The sequence below is a fragment of the Sander lucioperca genome, chromosome 7, assembly GCF_008315115.2.
Source record: "Sander lucioperca isolate FBNREF2018 chromosome 7, SLUC_FBN_1.2, whole genome shotgun sequence".
NCBI lineage: Eukaryota > Metazoa > Chordata > Actinopteri > Perciformes > Percidae > Sander > Sander lucioperca.
Genome location: NC_050179.1, coordinates 33,803,924 through 33,831,538, shown reverse-complemented (window position 1 = coordinate 33,831,538; position 27,615 = coordinate 33,803,924). Strand labels below are relative to the sequence as shown.

General features: G+C 41.3%; 1 protein-coding gene and 1 long non-coding RNA gene across 7 annotated transcripts in view; one reads left to right on the top strand and one right to left on the bottom strand.

The window, feature by feature from the left end:
* cadps2 (Ca++-dependent secretion activator 2) overlaps positions 1 to 27,615 on the bottom strand; it is a 224,676-nt gene that overhangs the window by 89,687 nt on the left and 107,374 nt on the right. For all 6 annotated transcript variants that reach the window (XM_031279714.2, XM_031279716.2, XM_031279715.2 and 3 more), the window contains exons 7-11: positions 25,549 to 25,660; positions 23,967 to 24,106; positions 14,495 to 14,561; positions 12,361 to 12,469; positions 8,927 to 9,127 (exon numbers count right to left, since the gene is read on the bottom strand). In XM_031279714.2, the coding sequence (XP_031135574.2) occupies positions 8,927 to 9,127; positions 12,361 to 12,469; positions 14,495 to 14,561; positions 23,967 to 24,106; positions 25,549 to 25,660 (629 nt within the window). The remainder of the gene's footprint in view (positions 1 to 8,926; positions 9,128 to 12,360; positions 12,470 to 14,494; positions 14,562 to 23,966; positions 24,107 to 25,548; positions 25,661 to 27,615) is intronic.
* LOC118495514 lies at positions 151 to 17,981 on the top strand. The gene is made up of 3 exons (XR_004897960.1): positions 151 to 289; positions 12,666 to 12,669; positions 17,971 to 17,981. It is a non-coding gene; the product is annotated as an uncharacterized LOC118495514 (long non-coding RNA).

The following is a 27,615-nucleotide window of genomic DNA, read 5'->3' as shown; positions in this document are numbered from 1 at the left end:
ATCTCTGTAAATTATAGAGTGGTCTAGACCTACTCTATCTGTAACGTGTCCTGAGATTACCAACACTATAAATAAAGTTGAATAGAGTTGATTATCCTGGTGAATTGAACTATCAATTACTCTTCTGTTAATATATTTACGAGAAGAGCACTCAGAGAGCGCAGACCTCCGCCATGGCCAAGCCCTAACTCATAATGTTAACGAAACAATGTGTGTGTCGTTCCCATGATTCAGATCCGCTCCAACATGTAATGGATTCTTCCTCGGCCCGTGCTACACCCTTCCACCAGTAGGTTTTTTTCTGTAATCCTGCTGACAAACAGACAAACAAATCAAACCCAAAACATGACCTTCCATGGTGGAGGTAATAAATCATTTCGAGCACGGAGGTTCAATCTTGACCTTTGGGAACACTTTTTGTATCAAAGTAATCCAAGCTCTCAAGGCCAACAGCATCTTTTCAAGCTTTCAACCGCGTGTCACAGTCTTCATCAGCGAATGCGGTTCGCTCAGATGTCATCGTGTCCCCTGTGGCATCACCTTGTCAAGTGAAACTCCTTTAAAAAGGATTTCCTGGGCACGTTCGGTGTTGATTATTAACGGTCGAGAGATGACAGGAAATGAGGTGAAAGAGAAATAACATGCAACAAAGGCTCCCAACAGAACGCAAAACCATTCCGTGGTCGTCGCCTTACACCTCTAGGCCACAAGGGTGCCCCAATTCTATATTTGTCTCCTTTTCTCCTCAACAAATCCCAAAGAGCAAAAAAACAAACATGTTAGTCCGTCTTATACTTTCTGACTTCCTGTCTGCGGCTCTCAGCTCCAAGCCCATTGGTTCCCACTGAGGACGTAAACCTGTGTTTTCATGGCACAAAGGAAGAAGATGTATCAGGCTTTAATACAGACACACTACTTGTTAGCAGTTTGGGGTTTTCATGGGTAATGTTGAGAATCTGAAAAAGACAGAACACCACCAGACTCATACCTTGAGTTAAAACTGAACTAATGATGTACATTATTTTGGCACAGTAGCCGAGCTCTTCTTGCAGTTCGGAGCAGCAGATGATAACGAGGCTTCGGGGTCAGTGACGGAAGAATCAACAGCGAAAAAAAAAAAAAAAAAAAAAAAAAAGGAAAAATAAAAAGGAGGCAGAAGAGGCTCAGGGCGTCCTGGCCTGAGCAAACCTGGGTTCATTTCCAGTCCTTTCAGGGCTTCCTGTTAATGGCCCCGCCAAATGAAAAGCCTAACACTCTCCATTTTGCTTTTATCATGGGAGTACATTTCGCGATGGGAAGTTTCTGAGCGTGACACATGGCCCCACAAAAGACCACGGCTCTCTGAAGAATGGCGCCACTGTTTCCACGCCTGCGACGCCTGCGGCCTCGCGCCCGAGACAAGCATTAGTGATCGCTTTTTATTAACGCTGCCATTTTGTTTTTGTGTGGACGCAGAGAAGCCCGCAAGGACTCTCAGACATTTGTGTTTCGCCCCCCGTATCCCCTCCCTTCCTTTCTTTATCGCTTTTGTCCGAAAGAGAAAAAAAAGACAGCAAAAGTGAAATCTCCACAATCAACTTCCAATCGACGCTCCTCTCCTTTTCTTCCCATCTTCTTTTCTTCTGACTCTCCCACTTTTCGGACACTGCCCTTCGGCTCCTGTGGCCTGCTTTCCCTCTGTCTAATTCCGATGTAGGTCATTTTACATTAGTTACCTCCAAAACACGGGATTGTCAATGTAATTTGGAGAAAAGACATCGTGTGAAAGAGGCAACTCTAAAGAAAACGAGACAAAGAGATATAGATTAGTGCTGATAATAAGAAGAGGGGGAAGGAGGGGGAGTATTGATTGGGGGACAGACAGCGGAGGAGGGATGTTGATCCGTGTCAAGTCCAACTTTCAGCTATTATCTGCAGCGGGGGTTGTGTGTTAAAGGGGAGGGGGGGTGTGTGACAGAAAATATGGATCAAATATGGTCACTGCTCCTGGCACAGATGGTGTGGGTTTGGTCCAGACTGTCTGCACGTTTCTTCACTTTGTATTTCTCAAACAGTTTCTCATCAGTGTGAGAAACGGCTTGAAGTCTATTTGACTCCAACGTGAAACAATGAAAAAGTACTACTGTAGGTAGAGGAATAATTACAGGTTGTGGATGCATTGAATAGTTATTGCAGAGAAATGCCAATAACCATTTTAAAATATGGGGTTTGATTTCATGGATTCTAACTTTAAAATGGAATTCTAGTTCTGCAAAGACACATGTGTCTGCCCTCCTGTCAGGGGGCTGTTTCCAAACGGGAAGAAATAGACAAAACGACAAAAAAATGTTACTCAAAGCCAAACAGCGAGTTCAGATGAGATGCTGGACGGAGATACAAAGACTGTAAACTCTACAGAGAGAGCAGGAGGAGAGGGAACTTTGTCAGAGTTCAGTGGACTTCAACTTGAGATCGGACCTTTAAATGATTTCTCCTGCTCCGCGATGTCAACAGTCACGGTTCAAGCCGTCGTAAGTCTAATGTCTAAACATGTTTAAAACAGAGTACCTTTTTACAGAGCCTGCAACACATGTAGTGGTCTTCATCAGAAAATGGAGTAGTAAGTGCACATTAGGTCAAGATCATACAGTTAAAGTGTCTAAACTCTTCCCAAATACAAGAATGACATTTCATGTAATAGCTTAAATTATCTTAATGACGACGGTGTAATCAGAATTATTGAACAATGGTTTGGTGTGCTGACCGTCAGGCGGACTAAACTGTCTTTAGTCCAGTTGCATTGTGGTTGATGTAGGCGCCATGTTTTGACAAGAACGAAGAATGTGTTGAATAAAAAAAGAAGATATCTCTGGATCTGCTGCATCGATGTTGAACCTTTTTTATTTAAAGTGTCCATCTCGAGTCTGTCATGTTGTAGAAGTGCGATGCTAAATCGATGCTGTGCTAAAATATAAAATGTGACTTTCAACTACTGTACGTGTGGTTTGTAAACGTCTATATCTTGGTGTCATATTTACAACATGAGTAAGGATGTTTGAGTGACTGTTGAGCGGTGTGTGTGTGTGTGTGTGTGTGTGTGTGTGTGTGTGTGTGTGTGTGTGTGTGTGTGTGTGTGTGTGTGTGTGTGGTAAGGTGGGAGGGTGGGGGTAGATTTCTGCACTCAATCTCTCCATATCCATCTTGTCGGGGCTCCATTGGCATCATCATGGCAACAGTCACATCTATGTGACATCCTGCTCTGAGAGGTGGTGGCGGCCGCTGATGGCAGGTTATTGATGCAGACGAAGAGCAGGAGGAGGAAGGAGAGCGTTTCAGTTTCAGGTGCACCGGGCTGAGAGATGTGACTTGATCTGCCTGTCGGAGCGTGGTGGCGGCGGCGGTGGCAGTGGCAAGGATGATGTCAGGGCGAGCGGAGATGAAGATGTAGACAGACAAGGCCGTCAGTCTCCGTCTGGCTGAGCGAGAGCTTCCCGTAGCACGGAGCGCAAAACAAACTCAACTCAAACTCAAAAGTTTAAGAGAAGCATACGAACGCGTCAGCAGCTGTTCTGCTTTGTTTCAGGGCGCCGATGAAAACTCGGGAGGTTAAGACTAACGGACAGTTTGGACGTCTCTCCTCAGGATCGTCCTCGTTGTCAAACTGACCACCTGCTTCTTCAGAAACACAACTGACAGGTGTAAACATCCCCGAAAAACAACTTCAGGAGCAAGTCTTGACCCTCAACAGGCCCGTCCATTCATGTGGTGGAAGTTGATTTTAAGGTCAAAGGCCAGAGCCAAACATCCTCTCAGCCTTAGATGATTTCCACTTGTTTGGACTTTGTTTGCGGGTCGTTTGAATGCTGGTCCATTTCAATGTTGTTTATGTGAACTGCTGAGCTGCAGTGAACAGGCGAGAAGGTGACAGGAAGTGATGTCTTCAGAGCTTTTTAAGCAAACTCGCAGTCGTCCGTTTGTCCTTTTCTTTAGTGTTTTCACTTTAAGAGCTGAGAACGTCACGAAGGCCAGCTGCTGAAGATCTGCACACAAAGCAGTAAAACTCCTACAGCATCGAGGTGAAGGCCTGGTTTTTGTTTTATGGAACTTTCCCTTGTTTTTCTTTCTTTTTTGCTAATGTCTCCAGTCTCCCCTCAATGATCTGCTTTTCTGCTGCTTTTCATCTCTTTCTCTAACTGAGCTTACTTTTAGACCTTAAGTAAGTTCTTCTAACCTGAACATTTCATTTCAGTCTCTTGTTCTTTTGTCATGATCACAGCAGCTGCCAAGGTTGTTTATCATCGTTGCAGCATTTAAAACTGGCATGCTAAATGCCACTGTACGCACACAAATATCTAAAAAGTGATCTTACGATCAGGCAGATAACCAGCGTTTCCGTGCTCTTCCCACGTTGAAAGACTGAAGTCTGTTTCACCCACCATCACTGATTCGTGAGGTCACTCCTCTGTTGCACCAGTAACCACACCCAGCAGTGACATCACGGTGTACTGACGCACTTATTGTTGCAGAAAGCAAAACAAAATACAAGATTTTCAAATGCTTTAACATGCTACCGTGTTTTAAATTTAAGGCATGCTAACAAATCTGAGCCGAAGAACATCCGGCTTAGAGTAATGAAAGCTAAGCTCAGTCTGGCAATATATCTGAACATGAAATGTTCTAAAATGGCCACCGTACAGAAGATAACCATGACGTTCCCCTTTGGTGTCACGCACAGGAGAAACATTACAGCTTCACCCTACTAGTGGTTAGAGGTGGCTATCGCTTGGATTTTTGTTGTTGTTGATTTTCTTGGTGCTAAAATGATACTTTTAAATCCGTGCCGATACGGTGCACAAAAACGACAGTCGGCGACATTAAAGAACGGCTTGTTTATTGCTAAAGCCATATGGTCAAATTTGAATAATTTATTAAAGTATTAGGGTAACTTATTTTACGAGTCAATTGCTGTTAAACAACAACAAGAAGAACCACACTTGCACTTGAATGCATCATGAAGTCCCCTCGGTGTTGTTTCTTCGACAACTCCGACAGTGGCCATGGTGTCTCGAAAAGTGCAGCTAGGCTAGTCTGTGTCTTTAGCTGCTGACTGCTGTACGCCCCGGTGTTGGAATCCTTTCCAGTGAAATACAGCCACACTTTACACTGTTTATCTTTTAACGTTTTAACGGCATTTAAGCTATTTACAGCTATGTTACCTGCTGCCTATTGTAATGTTAACAAGAGGATGCAGCATAGATTATTTTAAATGCATTACACTTACTTACTTACTTACTTACTACCAACAATGAAAAGTTATGATAAAAGCATGCATTATTATAGATGCATCAATATGTACTTCGCTTAACTTATGGTACTAAATGAACAATTCTAGCATAGCACCCCTACTTTCTGTAATTAAAAGCCTGCTTCAGTGCGAGAAGACATCAGTTGTCTTTATCTGACGGTCAAGAAAAATTTAACTATATTTCTAAGCTCCTACAGACTGTATATTCATACATTCATTCATAGACTAAACAAAGACCCCATTCATGCATGTTATTATAATGCAATCTGTATCTGCTTACCTTACCTGAATAAGGATGTTAAAGCCTAAGTGACTTCACCCTTAAGCAAGCCGAAGTCTACACAGAGCAGCATCTATTCAGCAGAGTGACAACAGTCAGCAGCCTATATGAGTCTCTTACACGACTTCCACGTATAAACAGCTTCATTGTTCGCTCTCTCACACTGGTCAATAAAATCTGATGCCTGTTGGTGCTTTGTGCTGTGAGACGCTTCTGAAGACACAAGGCAGGAAAACAGTCTTGAACTGGAGACAAACAAAGGAGAGATGTTTGTCTCTACTCTCATCGTCTCACCGGTTCTCCCCGAGTTATAAACCTTTAAAGAGAGAATAACCGCAGGTATTTCTATAAAAGTGAAGACGGGAGAATTGTGATTTTATTAGTGTGAGTGTGTGTGTGTGTGTGTGTTTGTGTGTGTTCTTGTCATTGTGTACACATGCAATTATATGTGTTATTTAACGTCCACATTTCATGTTACAAATTTCCGTCAAGCCCATTTTACACACACACACACACACACACACACACACACAAACAAACAGAGCGGCACTTAGCTCCCGCTTAAGAGCTATTTCAGGGACACCTTCCATTTCCTCCTGCAGACAGCGAGCCTGCACCTTTCGCCATTAACGTATAAATCTATACAATTAAACGCTAATGAGCGGCGGCGACAACAGGCCGCGCCCGCTCCAAATTACACAAATACTGCCGTAATCAGCTCTCAGTATGAAGCCGTTTATGCCGCCATCCTCCACACACAGATAATGAATGAAATGATTTGTAGGTGAAGGGGAGACGAGTAGGCAAAGAAAGATCAAGATGTGCATGTTTGGAAGAAAGAAAGCAAATGAATGAAAGGGCAGGACTTAAGGAAATACAGAAAAACAGGATAAAAAAAAAGGAAACCTAAAAGGTACCCCTGTCAAGTTTTTTAACCACCATTGTGGAGCGAGGTCTTTATAAGAGGTGTCCCATTTAAAGAAAACTTAAGATGGGTTAATGAGGGGAAGAAGGGAGGTTAGAGTGACAGAGAGTAATGAAGAAAGAGAGGAAGAATGGAAGAATAAGGGAACTAGAATGGCACTCGGAGAGCGCAAACCTTCGTCAAGGCCAATGGTGCGTTCACGTGCTCTTCGGATGGTCCCGTTTCCCGACTTGGGAAGTCGTTCTTCCGACTTCGGTGTGTTCATGAGCTTTAAGTCGTAACGTGGAAAGAACGTCGCAATACAAAGAAGATGTGTCCTTTTCCGTAATCTTGTTGACGGACAAAGAAACCAACAAACCAAGCCGAAAACATACATGTAACCTCCTTGCTGGAGGTAATAACCATTAAAGGGAAGAAAAAAAGGGATATTAGAAGAAAGGAGAGAAGAGGAGAAGAATAAAGATGAAGATAGATATTATTGTGTGACTTTGCGGAATCTAAACTAAGCCTTTAAAACACCAAAGTCACACAATAACACAAACAGACCAGCAACTCCTGTGTTCTGTGCGGTAAAATTATGTTTTTGTCAAAGAAGTCTGGTGGAAGAGAGCAGAGGTAACGGCTTCAGTTCCCCGTCGTAAAGGGCTGTCTGACAGCAAGGTAAAGCGCTGAAAATACTCTAAATATAGTGTACACTTAAACCGATATTGATTTCTTTAGGTGTCTCAGAAACGTTTAGCTGCAGCCCCCGTCGACAGCAGGACACTGCTTAGCTTCCTTGGCGGTACTCCTGCCTGCTTCTCCAAACTGCATTCGACTCACACATTTCTTTCTTTTCGATATGATGTAGATAAAAAAAAAAAAAACACATGTTATCAGCTCACTCTTGTGTTCTGAAAATGCAGCTCCACAAGGCATTTTTCCTTGCCAGAGTCCCACAGATTTCGGTTTCATTTTGCCTCCATCGTTTTGGTTTGTGTCCGTTTGTGTGTTTTTCACTTAAACATTATTCTTTCATTATTTGTAACACTTCATCACTGAGTGTGAGATAAGACTCATATACATCAGAACTGCACTGAATGCACCTTGCACAACCTTGCACAATAGGTTTATCTACATCCTATCATTACTAGTCAAACAGTTGTACATTTTATTTCCAAATTCTATATATTTTAAATATTGCTTGTGTAGTATTCTATTATTATTTCATGTATATTGTTTTCCTATTATTTAATGTTTACTCTGTATGTGTGCTGTGTGTCTGATATTTTGCTGCTGCAACACTGTTACTTCCCATTTTTTGGGATCAATAAAAAATCTATCTATCTATCTATCTATCTATCTATCTATCTATCTATCTATCTATCTATTCAAAATGTTGTGCTGGCCAGTGTATTCTGCACTATTGCCTATTGGATAAAATGTTACCAGTAGGACCAGCCGTAGTTGCTAATAAAGTTGTGTGGGACTTTTTAAACACTTTAGAGCAACGTTTTATTTTCAGGGTGTTTCAGTACTTTTACTTCCATACACAGTCTGAGCCTTGGATACTTACAGTGCTACACATACGTGAAGACACCCATGCTGAAGTTGACAAAAAGAGGAATACAAAAATCATCTTTTGGAAATTGATCTTAATACCTTAATTAAAAAAATTAGGAAAAATCCAACCTTTAAGGACACCAGTTTTCTTTGTATAATAAATAAATGTTCTTCCTTAAAATACATGGACCATTTGTAAGTACACCCCTATGTTAAATTCCCATAGAGGCAGGCAGATTTTTATTTTTAAAGGCCAGTTATTTCATGGATCCAGGATACTATGCATCCTGATAAAGATCCCTTGGCCTTTGGAATTAAAATAGCCCCACATCATCACATACCCTTCACCATACCTAGAGATTGGCATGGGGTACTTTCCATAAAATCATCTCTCAATGCAAATCAAACCAGCTATTAGGTTAACTGAAATAAAACCATGCCAATCTCTAGTTATGGTGAAGGGGATGTGATGATGTGGGGCTATTTTAATTCCAAAGGCCAAGGGAACTTTATCAGGATGCATAGTATCCTGGATTCATGAAATAACTGGCCTTTCAAAATAAAAATCTGCCTGCCTCTATGGGAATTTAACATAGGGGTGTACTGACTTACGCCCCCTGTATTTTAAGGAAGAACATTTATTTATTTACGATACATTATTCATTCACAAAGAAAATTGGTGTCCTTAAAGGTTGGATTTTTCCTCATTTTTTTAATTAAGGCATTAAGATCAATTTCCTAAAGATGATTTTTTTTTCCTCTTTTTAGTCAACTTTAGCATAGGTGTATTCACTTATGCTGAGCACTGTACTTCACTATATCCTTTGTCTAATCTGCAGTTTTTGCAGGTTTCATTTTGGGATGATAAAAACAAACTGTGAGAATCAGAACCTACTGATGGGGGACGCCGGTTTCTGGAGTCCTCCTCTGCAGTTTGTGGTTTTGTTCTGCAGCGGTGGGACCGGTTTGTAGGACTGCCCGGTGGCTCGGTACATGGCCTGGACCCACAGCATCCGGTCCTGCTCGTCGTCACAGGCAAACATCACCAGGTCGCCCTCCTTCACCGCGTTGAAGAACACCCGGCCGCCCTGCAGACCTGAGTAAGAGGAGGCGGAGAAGGAAAGTAAGTAAAAGGCTTTGTACGCAGAGTTTCAGTCAAATTTAAGACTTTTCAAGACCATTATGAATGGAATATAAGACCTTTATCACAACATCAACTAAGCCCTACGTTTTTTCAAGCCAAGAATCGCTAAACTTGCACTTCCCCAAAGCTGAAGAATAAAATCTGTGTTAAGTGTGTGGTACAATCCGAAAGAGACTCGCGCCAATAACACGAAAGCTGATTGGCTGCAATATAAGTTGCATGTTGGTCTCATTTGTAGTCAAAATACAGCGAAATTACATTTGGACTAGTGGAAGAAAGAACTACAACACCACAGAATTAAAAAAAAAAAGAGCATTAGAGGTAGCGTTACATGGACGTGGGAAAATTAAGACCTGCTTAAAATGATTAAAGACCTAACACAATACCTTATTATCTATATATATTATATTTTAGACTTTTTAAAGTGCCCATATTATGAAAAAAATCACTTTTTCTGGGATTTGGGGTGTTATGTTGTGTCTCTGGTGCTTCCACACACATACAAACTTTGAAAAAAATCCACCCATGCTGTTTAGAGTGAGATACGGTTTCTGAACGTGTCCTGCCTTCAGTCTCTGGGTGAGCTGTTCAAAATCGGCACGGCTTGTGACGTCACAAGCCGAAACGAGCAGGCTAACCGCAACCATTAGCTCGTAGCGTTAGCATGCTAACGCTATGGCTAACGCTAGCATGCTAACGCTAGCATGCTACCTCGTTCTCAATAGCAAAGCACTGCTACAACACACACAAGTTCACCATAATCTACAAAAGAACTACTTACATGTGCGCCCTCATTTAGAAGTCTCCCAGCTAATCCTGCCTTGTAGCTGACCAAAGTTGTAGAAACAGCCTTTCTTTTACTGTCTATGGAGCTAGCTAGCTGACATGATCTACATCTGAGCTACTGGGCATGTGCAGTGCAATCAAAGATAGTACAGAAGAAGAAAAGAGGTCTCACTCTGTAGCTAAAACAGAGACCAGCTGAAAAGAGGATCTGCAGCAGTGAGAGAGAGCACTGCAGCACAACACAAATATGGTGTTTTTTGAAAATTAAACCATGTAAACCTATTCTGGTACAACCTTAAAATACAATTATGAACCTGAAAATGAGCATAATATGGCTGCTTTAAGACCCCGAGGAAACCTTGTGTACCAAATAAAATCAATACTATGAACAAATCCCCATGGCATATATGAAATGTCATTAAGCTGTATCCTTTTCTGCACATCTGTTGTTGTATTGGTGATGATTTGTGATATGTGTTTATTGTTTGTATGTGACGGTTTTCACTGTTGATCGTTTTTGCTGTAAATTGTCATTATCGGTGAGACAACAAAGTTTTATTCTGAAAAGTCTCCTGAGCTGCTGAAGTGTCTGTATGTCTATTATGTCACCCAGAGGAATCCGATTTTTTCTGTGACTCGCACTTTAGTGTTTAGTTTTTACTCTATTACTGTTCATCTTTAGTTTTTCTTTGAGTATTTTCAGGTTGTACTGTCTGTAAAGTTTTACAAATAAGGTTGAAGTAGGCCTGGGCAATAATTCAATAACTTACCGTATTGTGATAGACAGTTGATCAATATTAATATAAAACATGTTCAATATATACCGATAAGAGACGGGACCGCCAAATCTAGCAACTGGGTTTGTAAGACATACGCGGCCCCATACTTATTTAGAGTATTTGTGTGTTTTTCATTGTTGTCGACATTGGGGTTGATCATTGAAGAACAGTTGAATGTTATATTAAGTGTTAAACAGAAATGTTTAAAGTTTGTTCTTAGTCTTTTTAGGTAATTAAAATTGTGATTAGTTATCAATATCAATCAATATGATCAAGCAATATTGTGATATACCTCTCAGCCATATCGCCCAGGCCTATCTCGAAGGACTAAACGCCTTTTGTTTCATCCTCCTTTTTTTCCGCGTTCTCTTAAGCAAAGCGTTTTTCTCGTGAGTTGGTAAATCAAGTCTCGCAGACGTCAGTCATACGTACGGTGACGTGTCTGAGGCATCTTCACCGTCATCATACCTAGTCTGAGAGGACAGTGGGCTGTGAGGGGATTGATATGCTACTTCAGATCTGACTCTTCAACTTGGATACGACTAGAGTCGAGACTGGACCCTGTAATCTATCTCAGAGCATTTTTCTGAACTGAATTTACATTTAGCAATTGCAAAGATTGTTAATATGAATGAATTCTTGAATTCCATACGATAGCCTAAATTGTAACTATAGTAGTAGTTTGCAGCCGTTTACATTATAATAATAATAATAATAATTATTATAAAGAGAGAAAATGAAAAAGGTACTTCTCGGGGTATTGTCCCTGAAGTAAATTTGTAATAATGAAAATAACCAGCCAGCCTTTCCTCAACAATATGTAATGGGGTTCACTGGCAGATTAAATAAGAACGATCATTTTAAAATGGGTGTTTGTTTTTAGTGGCCTTTAACAAATACCATTTCCCATAAGCCCACAGAACATCACGGCTCGGACATGTCTGTCCTTACAGCAGGGCAGAGAGGACTGAGCGCCGTAGACGTGTTTAGATGCCGAAATCACAAGTTAGAAGTAAAAAAAAAAAAAAAAAAAAAAGACATTGGAACATTAGCGTTTGTGAGTTTTATGGATAAAACCCAGTTACAATAATGTAAGCCATTGAGCTGTAGTTGTTTCTGTGCTCACCGATTAACCGCTGTTTAACTTGGGTTTTCATTTCCAATAACCAGTGCTGTAGTGGGCGCCAACTCATTCCTTGAATATGGAAAGTAACCCTGAGGAACGCAGTCATTATGTCAGAAAGAACGATGAGACAGCATTGAATTATAGAAGGTAGGGGAACGGAGGCTAACTCGGACGTGACATCAGGACTTCAGCTCTCAATTACATCAATATTGCAATGATTTATGGATAAGTCCACCTAAAGCCTCAGACTTGAGGGAGTTGTAGATTTCGACAGCAGGCAGCACTTGCAGATGTACAAAGAACATGCGTGTAAGTCCGTGAGTCTGTAAGTGTGGGGAAGTCTGGACGTTTTGGATTCGGCAAAAGAAACGTGAGCATTTTGGACCTGGATGCTTCCGCTCCTCCAGCAGTGTGTGAGCTTGGATGTGTGTGTTCAGTGTAAAGCTTGTAAAGTTTGATGAGGTCACTGAGACGGCTCCGGTGTGTTCAGCTACCTGGCTGAGGGTCGCAGTAGTCCACCGTGTAGCCCTCCAGCTGCATCAGCTCCTGGGGCTCGGCCTTCTTCTCTCGGTAGCTGCACATGGCAAACGTGTACTGACTCACCTGCAACACACACAGACACACACACACACACACACACACACACACACACAGTTTAGTTATGTTTACAACTCAAAGATATTCAGTTTACTGTCACAGAGTAGTAGAGCTGGGCAATATATCGATATATGGATATTGTGATATGAGACTAGATATTGTCTTAGATTTTGGATATCGTAATATCGTGATATGAAATAAGTGTTGTCTTTTCCTGGTTTTAAAGGCTGCATTACAGTAAAGGGATGTCATTTTCTGAACTTACCAGACTGTTCTAGCTGTTCTATTATTTGCCTTTACCCACTTGTCATTATATCCACATTACTGATGATTATTTATCAAAAATCTCATTGTGTAAATATTTTGTGAAAGCACCAATAGTCAACACTACAACATCGTTGCGGTATAGATCGAGATATTTGGTCAAAAATATTGTGATACTTGATTTTCTCCATATCGCCCAGCCCTACAGAGTAGCAAAGAAACTAAAACATATTCACATATAAGCTGGAATCAGAGAATTTTTAATAATCGATTAATCTTTGCAGCTCTAGACACAAGTACAGGGTGATCAGGTCTGGCACGCAGTCAGCGTTTTGATGCCTTACATGTAGAAATATAAACATGTTTTTCTACATAACCCTTATTTCATTGAACAAAAGAAGCAAAAATTGTCAAATGTTAAACAAAAAAGAACTTTGTCGAACTAATATACAGCCTCAAATTGGCAAAGGTTTGGTGGACATCCATAAATATCTGATTAAAGAGTAAAGAAACACGATTATGGATCCAACCCGACATGCAATGCAAAATCCAGTCGGTAACAAAAGGGTGACGAGGTTCACAAATCTGGCTCACAGTCAGCGTTCCAGTTCATCCCAAAGCTGTTGGATGCCAATACAACACCGGAGTTTTAATACCAAAACAATCCTTATTTCTATGCCTTACTTACTAAAAAAAAAAAAAAAAAAAAAAATTATATATATTATATATATATTATATAATATATATATATATATATATATATTATATATATTATATAATATATAATATATATATATATATATATATATATATGCGCACACACAGTATATTGGATGGGGTTGAGGTCAGAGCTCTGTGCAAACCAGTTGAGTTCTTCTACAAAAAAGTGGGAAATGTCTTTATTGACCTGTCTTTGTGCAGTGGAAAACAGACAGGGACATCCAATACCTGCAAATATTGACCTTATTTTCTGTTTTTCCACATATAATAATGTTCTCACATGTTCCTTACATTGTACACGTGAGCAGATGTTTTACTTTCTGCAGCCATCTTGGTTTGACAGAACGAATAAAGCTGTAGCGGAACATTTTTCACACCATCAGGATGGAGGAGTCTTTGAGGATTTTAGGAATGTTGTCAAACACATAATCAGGCAGAATTAATAAATAGAGAAGATACTCAATCTAGGGATTGGAGCTTTTGACGCCCTTTAAGGACTTTTGATCTGAAGCAGAGGGGTAAACACCGACTAGTACTACAACTACTTCACAAAGGAAAGACTGAACTTGAATGGAAACGTCTGCCCTTAGACTCAAAGACCCTGAGTGATCCCTCAGGGCTCAGAAAGTGAAAAACAGCTCAAGTGAATAAGTGTAAATGGGAATTTAAGAGACCTAAATTCAATTAACTTTGCTTCAGCAGGACCCTTGTGCTCGGGCGAGGTGTAAAAACCTTTTCAAGGAGAGCGACTGAAATGAGATGATTTTCTTTAATAACGTGGGGGAAAAAACATCTTTTATTTTACCTCTATTGCCTCTTTTTAAAACTGCAAAATCAAAAAAGGAAGAGAGAAGAGAGACGCATTTTGAGTTTGGCTGAAGGTTTGACCTAATGCATCCTGAATACACACAAACTTCTGTTTAATAAGTCTGTTCATATTTGCACTGATGCTTGATCTTTTCAACAGTTTGATAACGTCAGGCAGACGCTATAGATTTTATGTCAGCTGAACTTTTATCTCTCATCTCGGTCTCATCGGTTCCTTACCTGAACAAGAACAAAATATCTTTTTTTCCAGCGTTTCCAGACTCTCTGTCCCAGAGCGTACAGGTACCTGAAACACAAAGAACAATCAGGAGTTGTTGTTTTTTTTACAGTTTATTAATAAACCATATATTCACGTGTTGCAGTCGCTCCAATTGTGAGGATTTGTTGCTTTTCTCAGTTCTAAACCACTGCTAAGTGAATATCTTTAGGTGTTAAACTTTTGGCAGGACAAAACAAGATCACTGAAGACACCAACTTGGACTCTGGCAAACTGTGATGGACATGTTTCACTGTTATCTGCCAAATTAGACCAAAAAATGGAGTGGCAGCGCTGCTGGCTCTTTGTGGTAAACACATACAGGTATTCTTTAGATACTTCAGGTCAGGGGGCGTAGCTGTAATTTCAGAAGTGAGGGGGACAGACTGTTCAGGAGGAGGATTTTTATTGAAAGATCCTCTTCCATTTGTCTCTCCAAATCAGAGACTCCAAGTAGCCTACATTTCATTTCTGATTGATGGAAACACTGACATTTCCATAAACCGTTTCATACAGTTTTCCTGCCGCATCTTGGCCAATGGGAGACCTGCTAACATTTGAACTGGCCACACGGAGGCGGAGCATGCCAATTAACCAAATATTGGTACTAAGTTCCTCAATATGCAAAAAGTTAAGACATTTTTTCACATTTCAATACATTACTCACAGGGACGTTGGAAGAATTTTGTTGGAGGGGGTGCTGTAAATATATGCGTGGGGTTGTGTGTGTGTGGGGAGGGCGCAACGTAATATACACACTCGCCTGGTCCGTTCAAATCAACTCAGACCTGTCCCCCACGTACCCCGTGTCTGCTACGCCTTTGCTTCAGGTGTACTGTGCTTATTCTGTCTTGTGAAGGGCTCATTGCATGGGTGGGATATAGTCCCAAGAAAATATAAAATGCAAGTGTCCTTCAAAAACAATCCAACGTTGGGCGCCCGGATAGCTCAGTTGGTAGAGAGGGCGCCCATATGTAGAGGTTTACTCCTCGACACAGCGGGCCTGGTTTCAACTCCGACCTGCGGCCCTTTGCTGCATGTCATTCCCCCCTCTCTCTCCCCTTTCATTTCTTCAGTTGCCATGACAATAAAGGCCTAAAAATGCACAAAAAAAATAATCTAATAAATAAATTAAAAAAAACAATCCAACGCGTTGCGACCGACAAAGGTCTTCATCAGGGTCATTGTGAGCCCTGATGAAGACATTAAAAACATTGCTTAATGTAGTATATTAGCCATCCAGAATATAAAAGACAGGGATTACATAAAAATACAATTGAAAAAATTAAATGATCTGCAATATAAATGCACAATTATGAGTTTATCTTCGTGATTGAATGCATTATTTGTTCTCTTGGAGACTTAATAATCCAAATTCTACCAAAATATTTTATTTATTTTTTTATCAATTCTAGGGAGCCACAGTTGTCTTACGCTCATTACTTTGAATGAAAAACAGTATTGATGTATTGATAGTGAAATACAGAGATTATAAAGACAACATGAGCAGCTTTCACCATAGGTTCCAATTGAAGCAATTCTAAAACTTGACCCAGGTAAGATGGCCGCCTAATGGTTCCATCCTGGAATAGCAAGTCATTTTTAATACATATTGCCATGTGAAATAAGGGCATTTTCATTTTGCACCCTACAGTGTGCCTTGGATATTTTTTTTTGTTTTTTGAGGGAACTTGCATTTTATATTTTTTGAGGCCCTTTCACCCATGAAATGAGCCCTTCACAAGATAGACCCAAATAATTATAGAAGACAACGAAGAACAACAAAGAAACAAAGGGAGGAATGATCGACGGATTAATCGATAATATGAATGAAAATAACTGTGGTTCCTTGTGTGGCCATGCAGGTGATACTTTTAATAATCCAAGGGAATGAGGCTTTTAACTTGAAGGTACAAATAACAAGAATAAAAGAACAAAGAATATAATTGAGCACACAAATTTAAAATTGTAGGAAGCATTGATCTACATTTCTTTTACTCTTGACACCTTCCAGTAGATGCTATGTTGAGATGGAGACTTTGAAGATACCATGCAGCCTGTTCAGGCAGCAGATGACACTTCTGACATATGATGTTGATGACATTATTTCAACGCAAAACAACAACCAGGGTCAGATTCTGTCAGGATCCATTTGAAAGCTCATTGATGCACGTCCTCATTATTTTTCTATCACAGTGTACTGCACCACATTATGCCATCACTCCCGCAGCTGTGAACGTTATTAACACATTCATTTCCTCCCCCAATGTGAAAGTAAAAAGGAGAAAAGTAATGAGTCCCGAGCCGAGCGAGGCAGTGACACGGACAGCCGCTCGTTGAAGACGTCTCAAGGAAAATGGAAGAATGACCAGCGTGGCCTCTCAATCAATGGCTGCTCCCCGGGCCTCCTGAAGCGTGGGATACAGGCAAGTGCAAGTGAGGAAAATCAATCGATGGCGAGACCTCTTTCTTCAGCCCTGCCGCCCGCCCTTAAAGAAAAGGCCTCCAGTCAAGGCTGCGCCGCGTCTGGCCAGGAGAATCTGGGCCATTCTGCACGACTCCGGGTTAACATGTGGCACCGCTCACCGGCCCACTTGTGAAAAATGATTTTGGCCGTCCGACCTCCTGCAAGGTTTCAAACATCCATTCAGCCCGCACGGACACCACGGTGATGGACTGCAGACTCCAAAGAGTTCACTGCAGGCATTTAACAGTCCATACTGCACAAGAAAACATCCATCTTTAACTGGTCATTTAGCTAGATATTCAGACTTTAAGGTTTTTCTTTTTTAACAGTGATTGACATTGGACTTATTTTATTAATAACTGCCCCAGAGTCAATCATTTGTGTGAAAAAAAACAACTGTTTTTACAGGCTCACAACATGGTAGAATAAACAAAATTAGAGATTAGATATCAGAGTAAATGACCTGCCTACTTGATTATAAAGGGGGTGGGGTGGATGGGTGGGGGGGGCTTAAAAGTAAACAAAGGAGATTTTTTTGCAGTGACACCAGCAGAATTATACTGAATTTAAAGTCAAGGTAATCTTTTTCAGTTTTCTGTAGATTTACAAATCTCATCCGATTGGCTCATTTTGCCATCTGTTTAAATAAAAGAACAGATATATTTTTGCACATTAATAATGATGCAAATGACTCGTAAGTTATAGGTTAAAGGTCAACATATTTAGTTTTTGCACCAAATTATTGTTATTTTTTTAATTGGCAGATATTTTTTTACTGGTTTCAATGGAGTCATTTCCACTGGCGAAGGGAGATCGGGACGAACAACTCCATTATAATGAGTTATTTGCTTTTACATAAATGTATTCCCTTATGCCTCCCACTCCTGAAAGCCAACCTCCGTATTCATTGATCATTCTGTTAAAAAAGAGGCTGTTGTGTCATGCTTCTGGATTTCATAAAAGATCATAAAGTCCTGAAAATCATAAGCCATCGACCGTCAGGCAGCACTGTGATCACAGTAAGATCAAGTGTTCCCGTTCAATCCGTTCAAGAGATCCGACTTCCCCTGAGCTCCAAAACACGATTCCAAACAGGATGAAGGATAAATATTTTATCCGGGGTTTAATGATCGCAACCGGGAAAAAAGAAATGTGTGACGTGCTCTCAGTATGAAACATAAGGATGAAAACAGACCCAGTTCCCCTCAGTGACCCTTCATGTGAAGAACCTCTCCGCTGCAGGCGACAGACTAAAACATTTCTTCACCGTCGTCGTAACGCTTTCAAAATGCAAGAAAACCTCAAATGTGTTCGATGACCGTCTGTGAACCAAAATGTGCCTCTTTTGTCCCTTTTATTTCACTCTGAAAGTGAAAATGTCTCCCTGCATCTGTCAGCCTTTTAAAGCTTTCACGACTTTAAAACGTGTTCGGGTCTGATCCCAGCAAAACAAACGCAAATAATATGATAAAACAATGTCCTGCTTGTTCTCTTTTCCTTAACATTGAGCAGCATACCTATCCTGTGTCAGTCGGCCTGGAGGAGTCTTTTTGGTAATCTTGAAATGTGTGAAATGTTTGGTTTTTTTTTGTTTGTTTTTTAAATCAGAAATGCAGCTTACAGTTGCCTGTGTTAGTCTTTGGATCAAAGATTCACAGTGAAAACAGCTTCAAAGAACCTAAATGGGGGGAAAAAAAATAAAAATAAAACATAGGATGCCACCTTTCAGCAGGTGGATCACACATTGTGTCTTTTATAAATCAGAAATGACAGACCGATAAAGTGTAAACACATTAAGAAGAGATGGGGGACTCACAGGGAGACTAACACTGACCCCTTGTGGAGGGTTTTGAAAACTGCACCACATTTGTATCCTTTATTCTCCTGCTATCAGAGCTGTCTGACTCCCACGGTGTTTATTATAGAAACAGAGTCTGTGGGCTCCTGCAGGAGGCTGTTAGGACGAAAAGGGAAGTCAAGAAGGGAAAACTGAGAAGGAAACGTCCAACACAGAGACCCTCAGACTCCCAGATATCCTCCTCTGCAGTCACATTCACTTGATTGTAGTCTCGCATTGCCAGACCTTCCTCCACAGCGCCGCGGAGGAGGGTCTGGCTAGTCCACACAGCATTCCGGGATGGGAGTAAAACGTGCTCTGGATTATTGGCATTTCTTTAAACCAATGACAATCGCCTTTGGCAGCGTTATGCGTCAGACGGAGCCACGGTGCCTCTTTAAAATAGCCTCGGGAAGGAACTTGTTTTGGTGGAACGTGTACGTTCAAAAGTTGTTTTAGTGCAACAGAAAACTCAGATTGGACAGAAAGTCTAGCTAGCTGTCTGGATTTACCCTGCAGAGATCTGAGGAGCAGTTAACCTTCCTCTGCAGCGCTGTGGAGGAGGGTCTGGCTATGCGAGACTATCTCAAAACACACCTCTACTCATTAGTTTTTAACTGTGCCTAACTTAACCATTGTTACTATGGCTTCTGTGTTACCTAGGCCTTTACTACTATCATTATTATTATCGTTACTATTTATCATCCCTCTTTTGTTCTTCTCTTCCATTTGGTTTTTATCCTTCTTTTTGTTTTCCTCTGTGTGTTCTGTTTTGGCATTTTGGATCAGCTGTGACTGTGCAGAACGATGAATGTGCAGAGTTTGTTTTAGCATTCATCTGCTGAAAGGGGGGGACGTTTCCCTGAGCTCACCTTAACTCTTTGTTTAACACGTGGACCTACGAGCAGTGTCCATTAATTAAACTTCAGCATATTCATAGATTCTGGCGTTTTCAATGAATCACTGGGAGTAGATGTAACTATTAGAATCTGTGAGTAGTGTATTGAACCTAACATGATCTTTGACCCTGCTGTTCTCTCGGAGTCGCTGGCATCCAAACACTAAACCTCAAACTGAGAAAGAAAATATTCATATACAGTATATACACTATCACTACAGAGAAACTGCGCACACACACACACACACACACACACACACACACACACACACACACACACACAACCTCCATCTTTGTGGGGACCCGTCACTGACATAATGCATTCCCTAGCCCCTTACCCTAACCTTAACCATCACAACTAAATGCCTAACCTTAACCCTTACCCTCACCCTAACCATAACCTAATTCTAACCCTAATCCTAAAACCAAGTCTTAACCCTGAAACAGACCTTTGAAGTTGTGGGGTCCAGCATTTTGGCCCCACAAAGCTGTCCGGACCCCACAAGTATACTGTATTCCCGGTTTTTGGACGCCACGAATATAGTTAAACAAGAACACACACACACACACACACACACACACACACACACACACAATACATTTGTGGGTTTGAAAATTAGGTTTTGCTTCCATCTTATGGCAAACAGTCAGAACTGCACAACATACACGCTGCTTCAATAGGATTTATACGTTCAAGTCTTTAACAGTGAGAGTAAGACCCGATGCTGTGTTTTCAGTTCAGATTGTGAGTGGAGTTACAGCCGAACACTGAATCAACAACACTCTGACATCTGTAATTAAATCATCTAAAATCTCTTACTGTCCTGTCTTGTCCTGTCCTGTCCTGTCCTGTCCATCTATATGGTATGACAGACCCCTCTTGTCATTTCTCAGTTTGTACATCCTCGCCTCCTTCTCCCTGCCACATTTTTTTTTGAAAATACATTTATTGTAGATTAACATTGGGTACAGACTGTACTGGTTCATACTGTACAAGCAACAGCATTTTTCCATTTTCATACAACAACAATACCGGCGCAACCAAGAACATGTAATTGTTATTGTTTGGCGGATTCTGTAGCAAATAGCAAGACTTATGTTAAGAGACTAAAGAGCAAGGAGTCAAAAGAGGAACTAAACATTTCCTTTGCAACTACAACTATTACAGTATTAATATATGTGACCCCTCATCCCACACATTCACATGTTGTGAATGTTACATTCCACTTTCCATTCTGTGAGAAGTCTGAAGAAAGTCATTCTCATCTATTTTACTTGTATTAGGGCTGCACGATATGAGAATATGCAATAACGCTGTTTAATATTGTGTTTGCGATAAACGATAAATAAACCGATATAAGAAGTACTCAGTTCTGCATTTCTGCTGCTTTCAGTATTCTGCTAAAATACAACAATTGCTTGTATTTAAAGCAAATGAAAAGACATAATTCTTTTATTGAACAAATTGAACATTGAATTGAATATAAAAGGCAGCACTAAAAAAAGAATGACTACAGAATTCTACTGTATTTCGTGATATGTCTTAAGCGTGCATTGTATCAATGTGTATTGCGCTAGTTAATATTGCAATGACGATAAAACGATATATTGTGCCGCCCTAATTTGTATCCTAAATTGCAGCACTGTTTTCCTGTCTGTGTGAAAAGACGTTGAGACAATCCTTCCCATCCTGGAGCGTTTGTTAGAAAATCTGTATTCGTTTCACTTTGTTCTCCGAGCGCTCACCACTGCTTTCAGAATCTACTCACAGGGGTCAAGCCTGATGATAGGATTCCAACCTGATTGGATTGTTTCACAACACACACCTTCTTCCATTTGCCCCCTAAGTTGTTTTAAAACTGGTCCCCACGCCCTATCAAACACACTCGTCCTCCCTGCATTCGTGAATCTAAGCTTCCCCAGATGGAGTACTTCGCCCAGCTCTCTCAGCCACATCTCAAATGAAGGCGAGGCGACAGACACTTAACAAAATGAGACACCCGTGCTCTGGAGTCGCCATTTCAAATCGGTCAATTAAATACGACATGTGGCACAGCGGCCATGGTTTGTATACTCCAGCTGTGTCTCACGCCTCTTTTATACGTCACAGTTGCCGAAAAGATGTCAGCAAAAGGACACACCTGTGCATCCTCGCCCATAGCTACACACCGATGAGCCTCCTCTCTCCTCGAGATGCATCATTTCAAGAAATGAGACATCCTTCAAGATGGCACACTGAGAACAGTTTCCAGGTCACAGGCAGGAGGAGAGAGAGAGAGGAGACGAGGAGGCACAAAACGGAGAAAAAGAAAAGAGCCCAGAGTTATCATCTCACTATCGTGTGATCACTAGGGGTGGGGGAAAAAATCGATACAGCATGGTATCGCAATATTTTCCGTGGTAATACTGTATCGATACTAGGGCTGCACGATATGAGGAAAAATATCTAATTGCGATTATTTTGACTGATATTGCGATCGCGATAGGATTCACGATATTGGAGGGAATGATCATTTTTGTATCATTTTTCTCATTTTCATTGAAAAATATAAAAAAATAAGATTAAATTGATTTCTTGCCATGATTTAATCCGGGTACGATTTGTAGGCCGAGACGTGTCTGTAGCACTACAATACTTAATTCAGAATGGTTTGACACATTTTTTTGCCTTTAACAAATATTGTGTGTGTGTGTGTGTGTGTGTGTGTGTGTGTGTGTGTGTGTGTGTGTGTTAACACAGTGGTGACACAGTGGTTTACCTACCTAGAGATTGGCATGGTTTTATTTCAGTTAACCTAATAGCTGGTTTGATTTGCATTGAGAGATGATTTTATGGAAAGTACCCCATGCCAATCTCTAGATATGGTGAAGGGCATATGATGATGTGGGGCTATTTTAATTCCAAAGGCCAAGGGAACTTTATCAGGATGCATAGTATCCTGGATCCATGAAATAACTGGCCTTTAAAAATAAAAATCTGCCTGCCTCTATGGGAATTTAACATAGGTGTGTACTCACTTTAGTTGCCAGCGGTTTAGACATTAATGGCTGTGTGTTGAGTTATTTTGAGGGGACAGCACATTTACACTGTTATACAAGCTGTACACTTAATACTTTACATTGTAGCAAAGTGTAATTTCTTCAGTGTTGTCCCATTAAAAAGATATAATGAAATATTTACTAAAATGTGAGGGGTGTACTCACTTTTGTGAGATACTGTATGTGTTGGTTAGTTTCTCTGCTTGACAATACGATTATGCAGCAATACAACAGAAGTGAGATGAACAAACAGATAAATGTATCTTTTTAGATAAAACGGATGTTGACAAAAGTTTCCTTTTGGGGACATAATTTGATATTGGGAAAAATTTTAAGTAGGAAAAATGGTAATGAATTGCAATACATCGCAGAATATTGCAATATGTTTAAAATCGCAATAATATCGTATCGTGACATAAGTGTCGTGATGATATTGTAGCGTGAGGCCTCTGGTGATTCCCACCCCTAGTGATCACATCCTCAGACTGAGCACAGCCTGGTTCTGCTTCCTTTATCTGACCAGCAGGTGAAGCTGTCAGCCTGCCCAAAGGTCCAACGAGACCCTGATGTGGTGGAATTTCCAGGAACACCCTGTTGTGGTAAAACGAGACAAAGGGAAAGCTTAGACTACTTTAGGTCATTCGTGGGTCACAGGTCAGGGGGAGGGAATACCAGGCCAGTGTCTAATAAATCTAACCTTTTCATGTATGATTGTGTTTGTCTCTGTACAGATTCAGGGAGTGTAGACAGCTGCATGATAAGGGAATGTTTTGTTTCAGGACTGTCCCCTTTTGGAGGTCGGTGGAAACCAGAGATGGTCCGATACCATTTTTTTTATTCCCGATACCGATTCCTACCGAGACCTATCTCCACAGCGCACAGGTCTGGCTAGTCCACACAGCATTTTGGGATGGGAGAAAAGCATGCTCTAGTTTATTGGCATTAAACTAAAACTAATTCCACCACGGACCCCCATTTGATAAGATTTTGTCCCCAGGGTCCCCCATCTGGGATCAAAATAAGCAAAACAGTCATACATTCAGTTACTTGTGGATAGAATCATAGCGAAAATAAATTATTCCCCTTTTTGCTGGGGACCCCTAGAACCCCCTCAAGGACCCCTAGGGGCCCCTGGATCCCACTTTAAAAACCCCTGCTGTAAAGAACGAGACCCTTTGACCCCTGCAGACTCACCCGCTGTGCTTCATGTTGGGGGGTTTGTCCATGCGGACGGCCAGCTTGATTTTCAGCTCTGTGTCCTGGCTGTTCTTGGGGACGACCATCCGGTGGAACTCGGCCTGCTTCGGCCCGTTCGTGGTTGGATTCATGACCACCTGAGGCAGGGGGGCGGGAGGGCAAAGAGGAGGAGAACAGAGATTGGTCAGCAAGTGGGTGCTTCTGTAAAGTTTTCTGTTTTTGCAATGGCAACAAAAACAATCATCAGTTGAATGGTTTCCCAACTGAGCGCTGAGTTAACTGTCAGCTCAGTTTTAGGCTTTGGAGATAAAACAATACCATTCACATGATCAGGACACTGAGTGTCTCTGTTACAGATCCCCACAGGCAGATATATAATTAGTTTTTTGTTGTAGGCATGCACCGACGCTAACAGTTTTAAGCATACCTGCAAACTCAGAAGAGCTGAAAAAGGTGACACATCATCAAATTAAGTTCCATCCACTGGAGATATACAGATTTTAAATTTGGGGAAAAGAGAAAAGTTATTTTTGATTTTGATGGTTATTAGTGGTGGAAATGTAATGTGATAGAATGTAATCCAACACCTTTTTTATTTATTACCCCAAAATCCCACGTCAGAGAATTCCTGGTTCTGTTGCGTTTTCACATCGAAAAAAAACAGCAACTATGAGCTCGGTGAGAGTCTGCTAACTGGCAGCCAGAGCTCAATGTATTGACCTGTTTTTGTGTCCTTCATCTGTCTGCTTTCAAAACACACACACACGCACACACACACACACGCACACACACACACACACACACACAGTGTCTGCCTTCATCTCATCTTGTGTGTGAATCATGTTGAAGGACGTCTCAAACTTTCTGAACTTGCTGACTTCGCCCCTCTACGTCCAATCAGAATCAATCAGTAACTAAAGGGTCTATACCTCCACTGGTGGTTTAACTTGTATTTGTATTTGTTTCTGCTAACTGTGTGAATAAGTCAATGAATATCAAGCAAACTCTCTCTGTGTGTCTCTCTGTCTCTGCCATCACTTCAACAGCTTAATGAAGACAGCAATGTTTCTGTGGAGAGCAGTTCACCATTTCCAAATCCTAACTTCAGACCTCAAAATAAATCCACATCAAAAATCAGCGGTGGACTGTATTGCGCTGCGGAGGAAGGTCTGGCGAGTCCACACAGCATTCCCGGATGGGAGAAAAACGTGCTCTGGTTTATTGGCATTTCTTTAAACCAATCACAATCGTTTTGGGCGGGACTAAGCGCCAGACGGAGCCACGGTGCCGCTGCAAAGTAGCCTCGGGAAGGAACTTGTTTTGGTGGAACGTGTGTACGTTCAAAAGTTGTTTTAGTCGTGCAACAGAAAACTCAGATTGGACAGATAGTCTAGCTAGCTGTCTGGATTTACCCTGCAGAGATCTGAGGAGCAGGTAACCTTAGTCCTCGTAAAAAAATTAAACAACACAAAGAAAGAGGAAGGTAACAGGACATCCGACTGAAAAGAGTGAAATCCAGCAGAATTTATCCCCGAAGTGGAATGCCGTCGATATAGACTAAGGCTAGACGGACTCTCACCCGGCCCAGCTCCTTGTCCTCCAGAGCCAGGACCCCAGTGCTCTCTGTAAACAGCTTCACTTTGACCGAGGGCAGTGGGTGAGTCGTGGTGAAGTCCCCCTGAGTCCCCCACCTGAAAGACAGAGAAAAGAAACAAAAGAAATTCTCTTTACAGCTGACAGACACTGTGTCTTCATTAATCCAGCCAGAGCATGCAACTGTTTTGCTCACACAAATCTGCAAATATGTATGGTTGTACTGAATGGTTTCGTCTATTGACAATTTCAATATAGTTCGTTCAAACAAGACGACCACATCCGCAACAATGTTGACAAAAGAGAGAAAGGCAGCAATTCTTCCATGAAAGGAAAGTAAGATTCTGAAAAAAAGAAAAGTCTGCAGATGAATGGACGGTGCAGACAGTAAAGGTCTGTCTGTTCTTCTGCAAAGTTCAGTTTTATATCACAACACAGCCTCAGTCAAGACAACAATTTTAGCCCAAACATATAAATTATTACTGCAGTAATATTAAAACAAGCTCACTACAGGTTATAACAGATTGTTTGACAGCAGCCATGTGGGAAATCTTGACTGTAGAACCACTCAAACTGCAGACAAAAGCTAGCCTGACAAGCCAGCCCCACATCAAGATGTTGGGTCTGGGAATTCACCATTGGCAGGGCTTAAGCCGAGGGGCGGGATAAACAGCTGTCTTTCAAATTTTCTCTGCACGCAATAGGATAGCTCTACAACCAAGCAGAGCAACGCTAGTTGATAGATTAAACTTTTGCCGTATCCGGTCGGCAAAACACATCTTCCTTTTTTAAGAATGACTTCAGTGCCGTTCTTTTCTCAAAGAAAAGCTTAACTCCAAGTCTTCCAGAGTCGCGGCCAAAGCCAATTCTAAAGACCCACATAAGCCCGCCCACCGACTCTATACACAATGAGATTGGCCCGGCCAGAGTTTGGTTTTTCCAGCTCGCAAGCCAACAGAGAGTTGCTCGACGGACCCTGGCTGCAAATTACATTTGCTGCCGCTAGGGTGTGTCTAGATTTCTAGGCTAGACAAAAGCCTCTTTTACACAGGGAATCTGCAATACTTCCGCAAAAAAAAAAAAGAAAAAAAAAAAAAAAAAAAAGGTGCCATTACGCAGGCTTTGCTTTTTTAAACTGAACCAAACACCTCCTAATGCAGCCCCAGTCTGTGAGTTCAAAGAGGATGCTGGCATTCCAGAAGCAAAAGTTTAATGGAAAAAAAGGAAAAACAGCGTAACATTTCCGCCATGAACAGGCTGTGCGAAAGGGGCAAAAGTTTCTGACCTGCCAGACATCCAACCGTATGAAGATCATTGATCGTTTAGGAGGTTAATCAGCCGTCGTGACCTCAAACTGAATGTCAAACAACCGATCTGGGTCATACGGCAGAAATACTGACCGATTCTAAAATAAGTAGGGGTCGACCAATTTAGGGTCAAAGTTGGGCTTATTCCATGGAAACTTTGCCCACATCCCTGTAATGACCACGTCTTAGTCACAGATCCCGAGGCAGTGAGCCGTCCCATCAGTGTCAGCCGTTATCAACAATCACTTATTGTTCACCTCGCAGAGACTTTAATGGAGCAGAGGGACGCCTCCTGCTCAGGATGACTGAGCGTGGCCATTATACACACTGGGAGCCACGCGCCGTTGATTACATGCTTTTATTTCAAAACTGTGTGTCTGTGTGTTGGCATGTGTGGTGCACAAATGACAAGTGACCCCTTCACTTGCTGAGGGCGAGAAGCAATGCCGAGCTCCATATTCAGTTTCCCCAGTTTCCAAGGCAACATTGTGCGAAAAGGTGTGTTCACTTCACACACACACACAGCATTTTTTTTTAAGTAATCGCAGACAACCGATCTGTAAGACAGACAACAGACACCGATTCAAACAGCTCTGACCTCATGTACTGTATTAACTGACCTGTGAGAATTGTGTAAACATGAGTTATTACGATTTCATTTTGTGTCTCTGGATCTTGAGATTGAAAACATTTAAACCGGCAGGACTAAATTAAAAGGTGAAATCTCAGCTGTTCGATTTCACGTC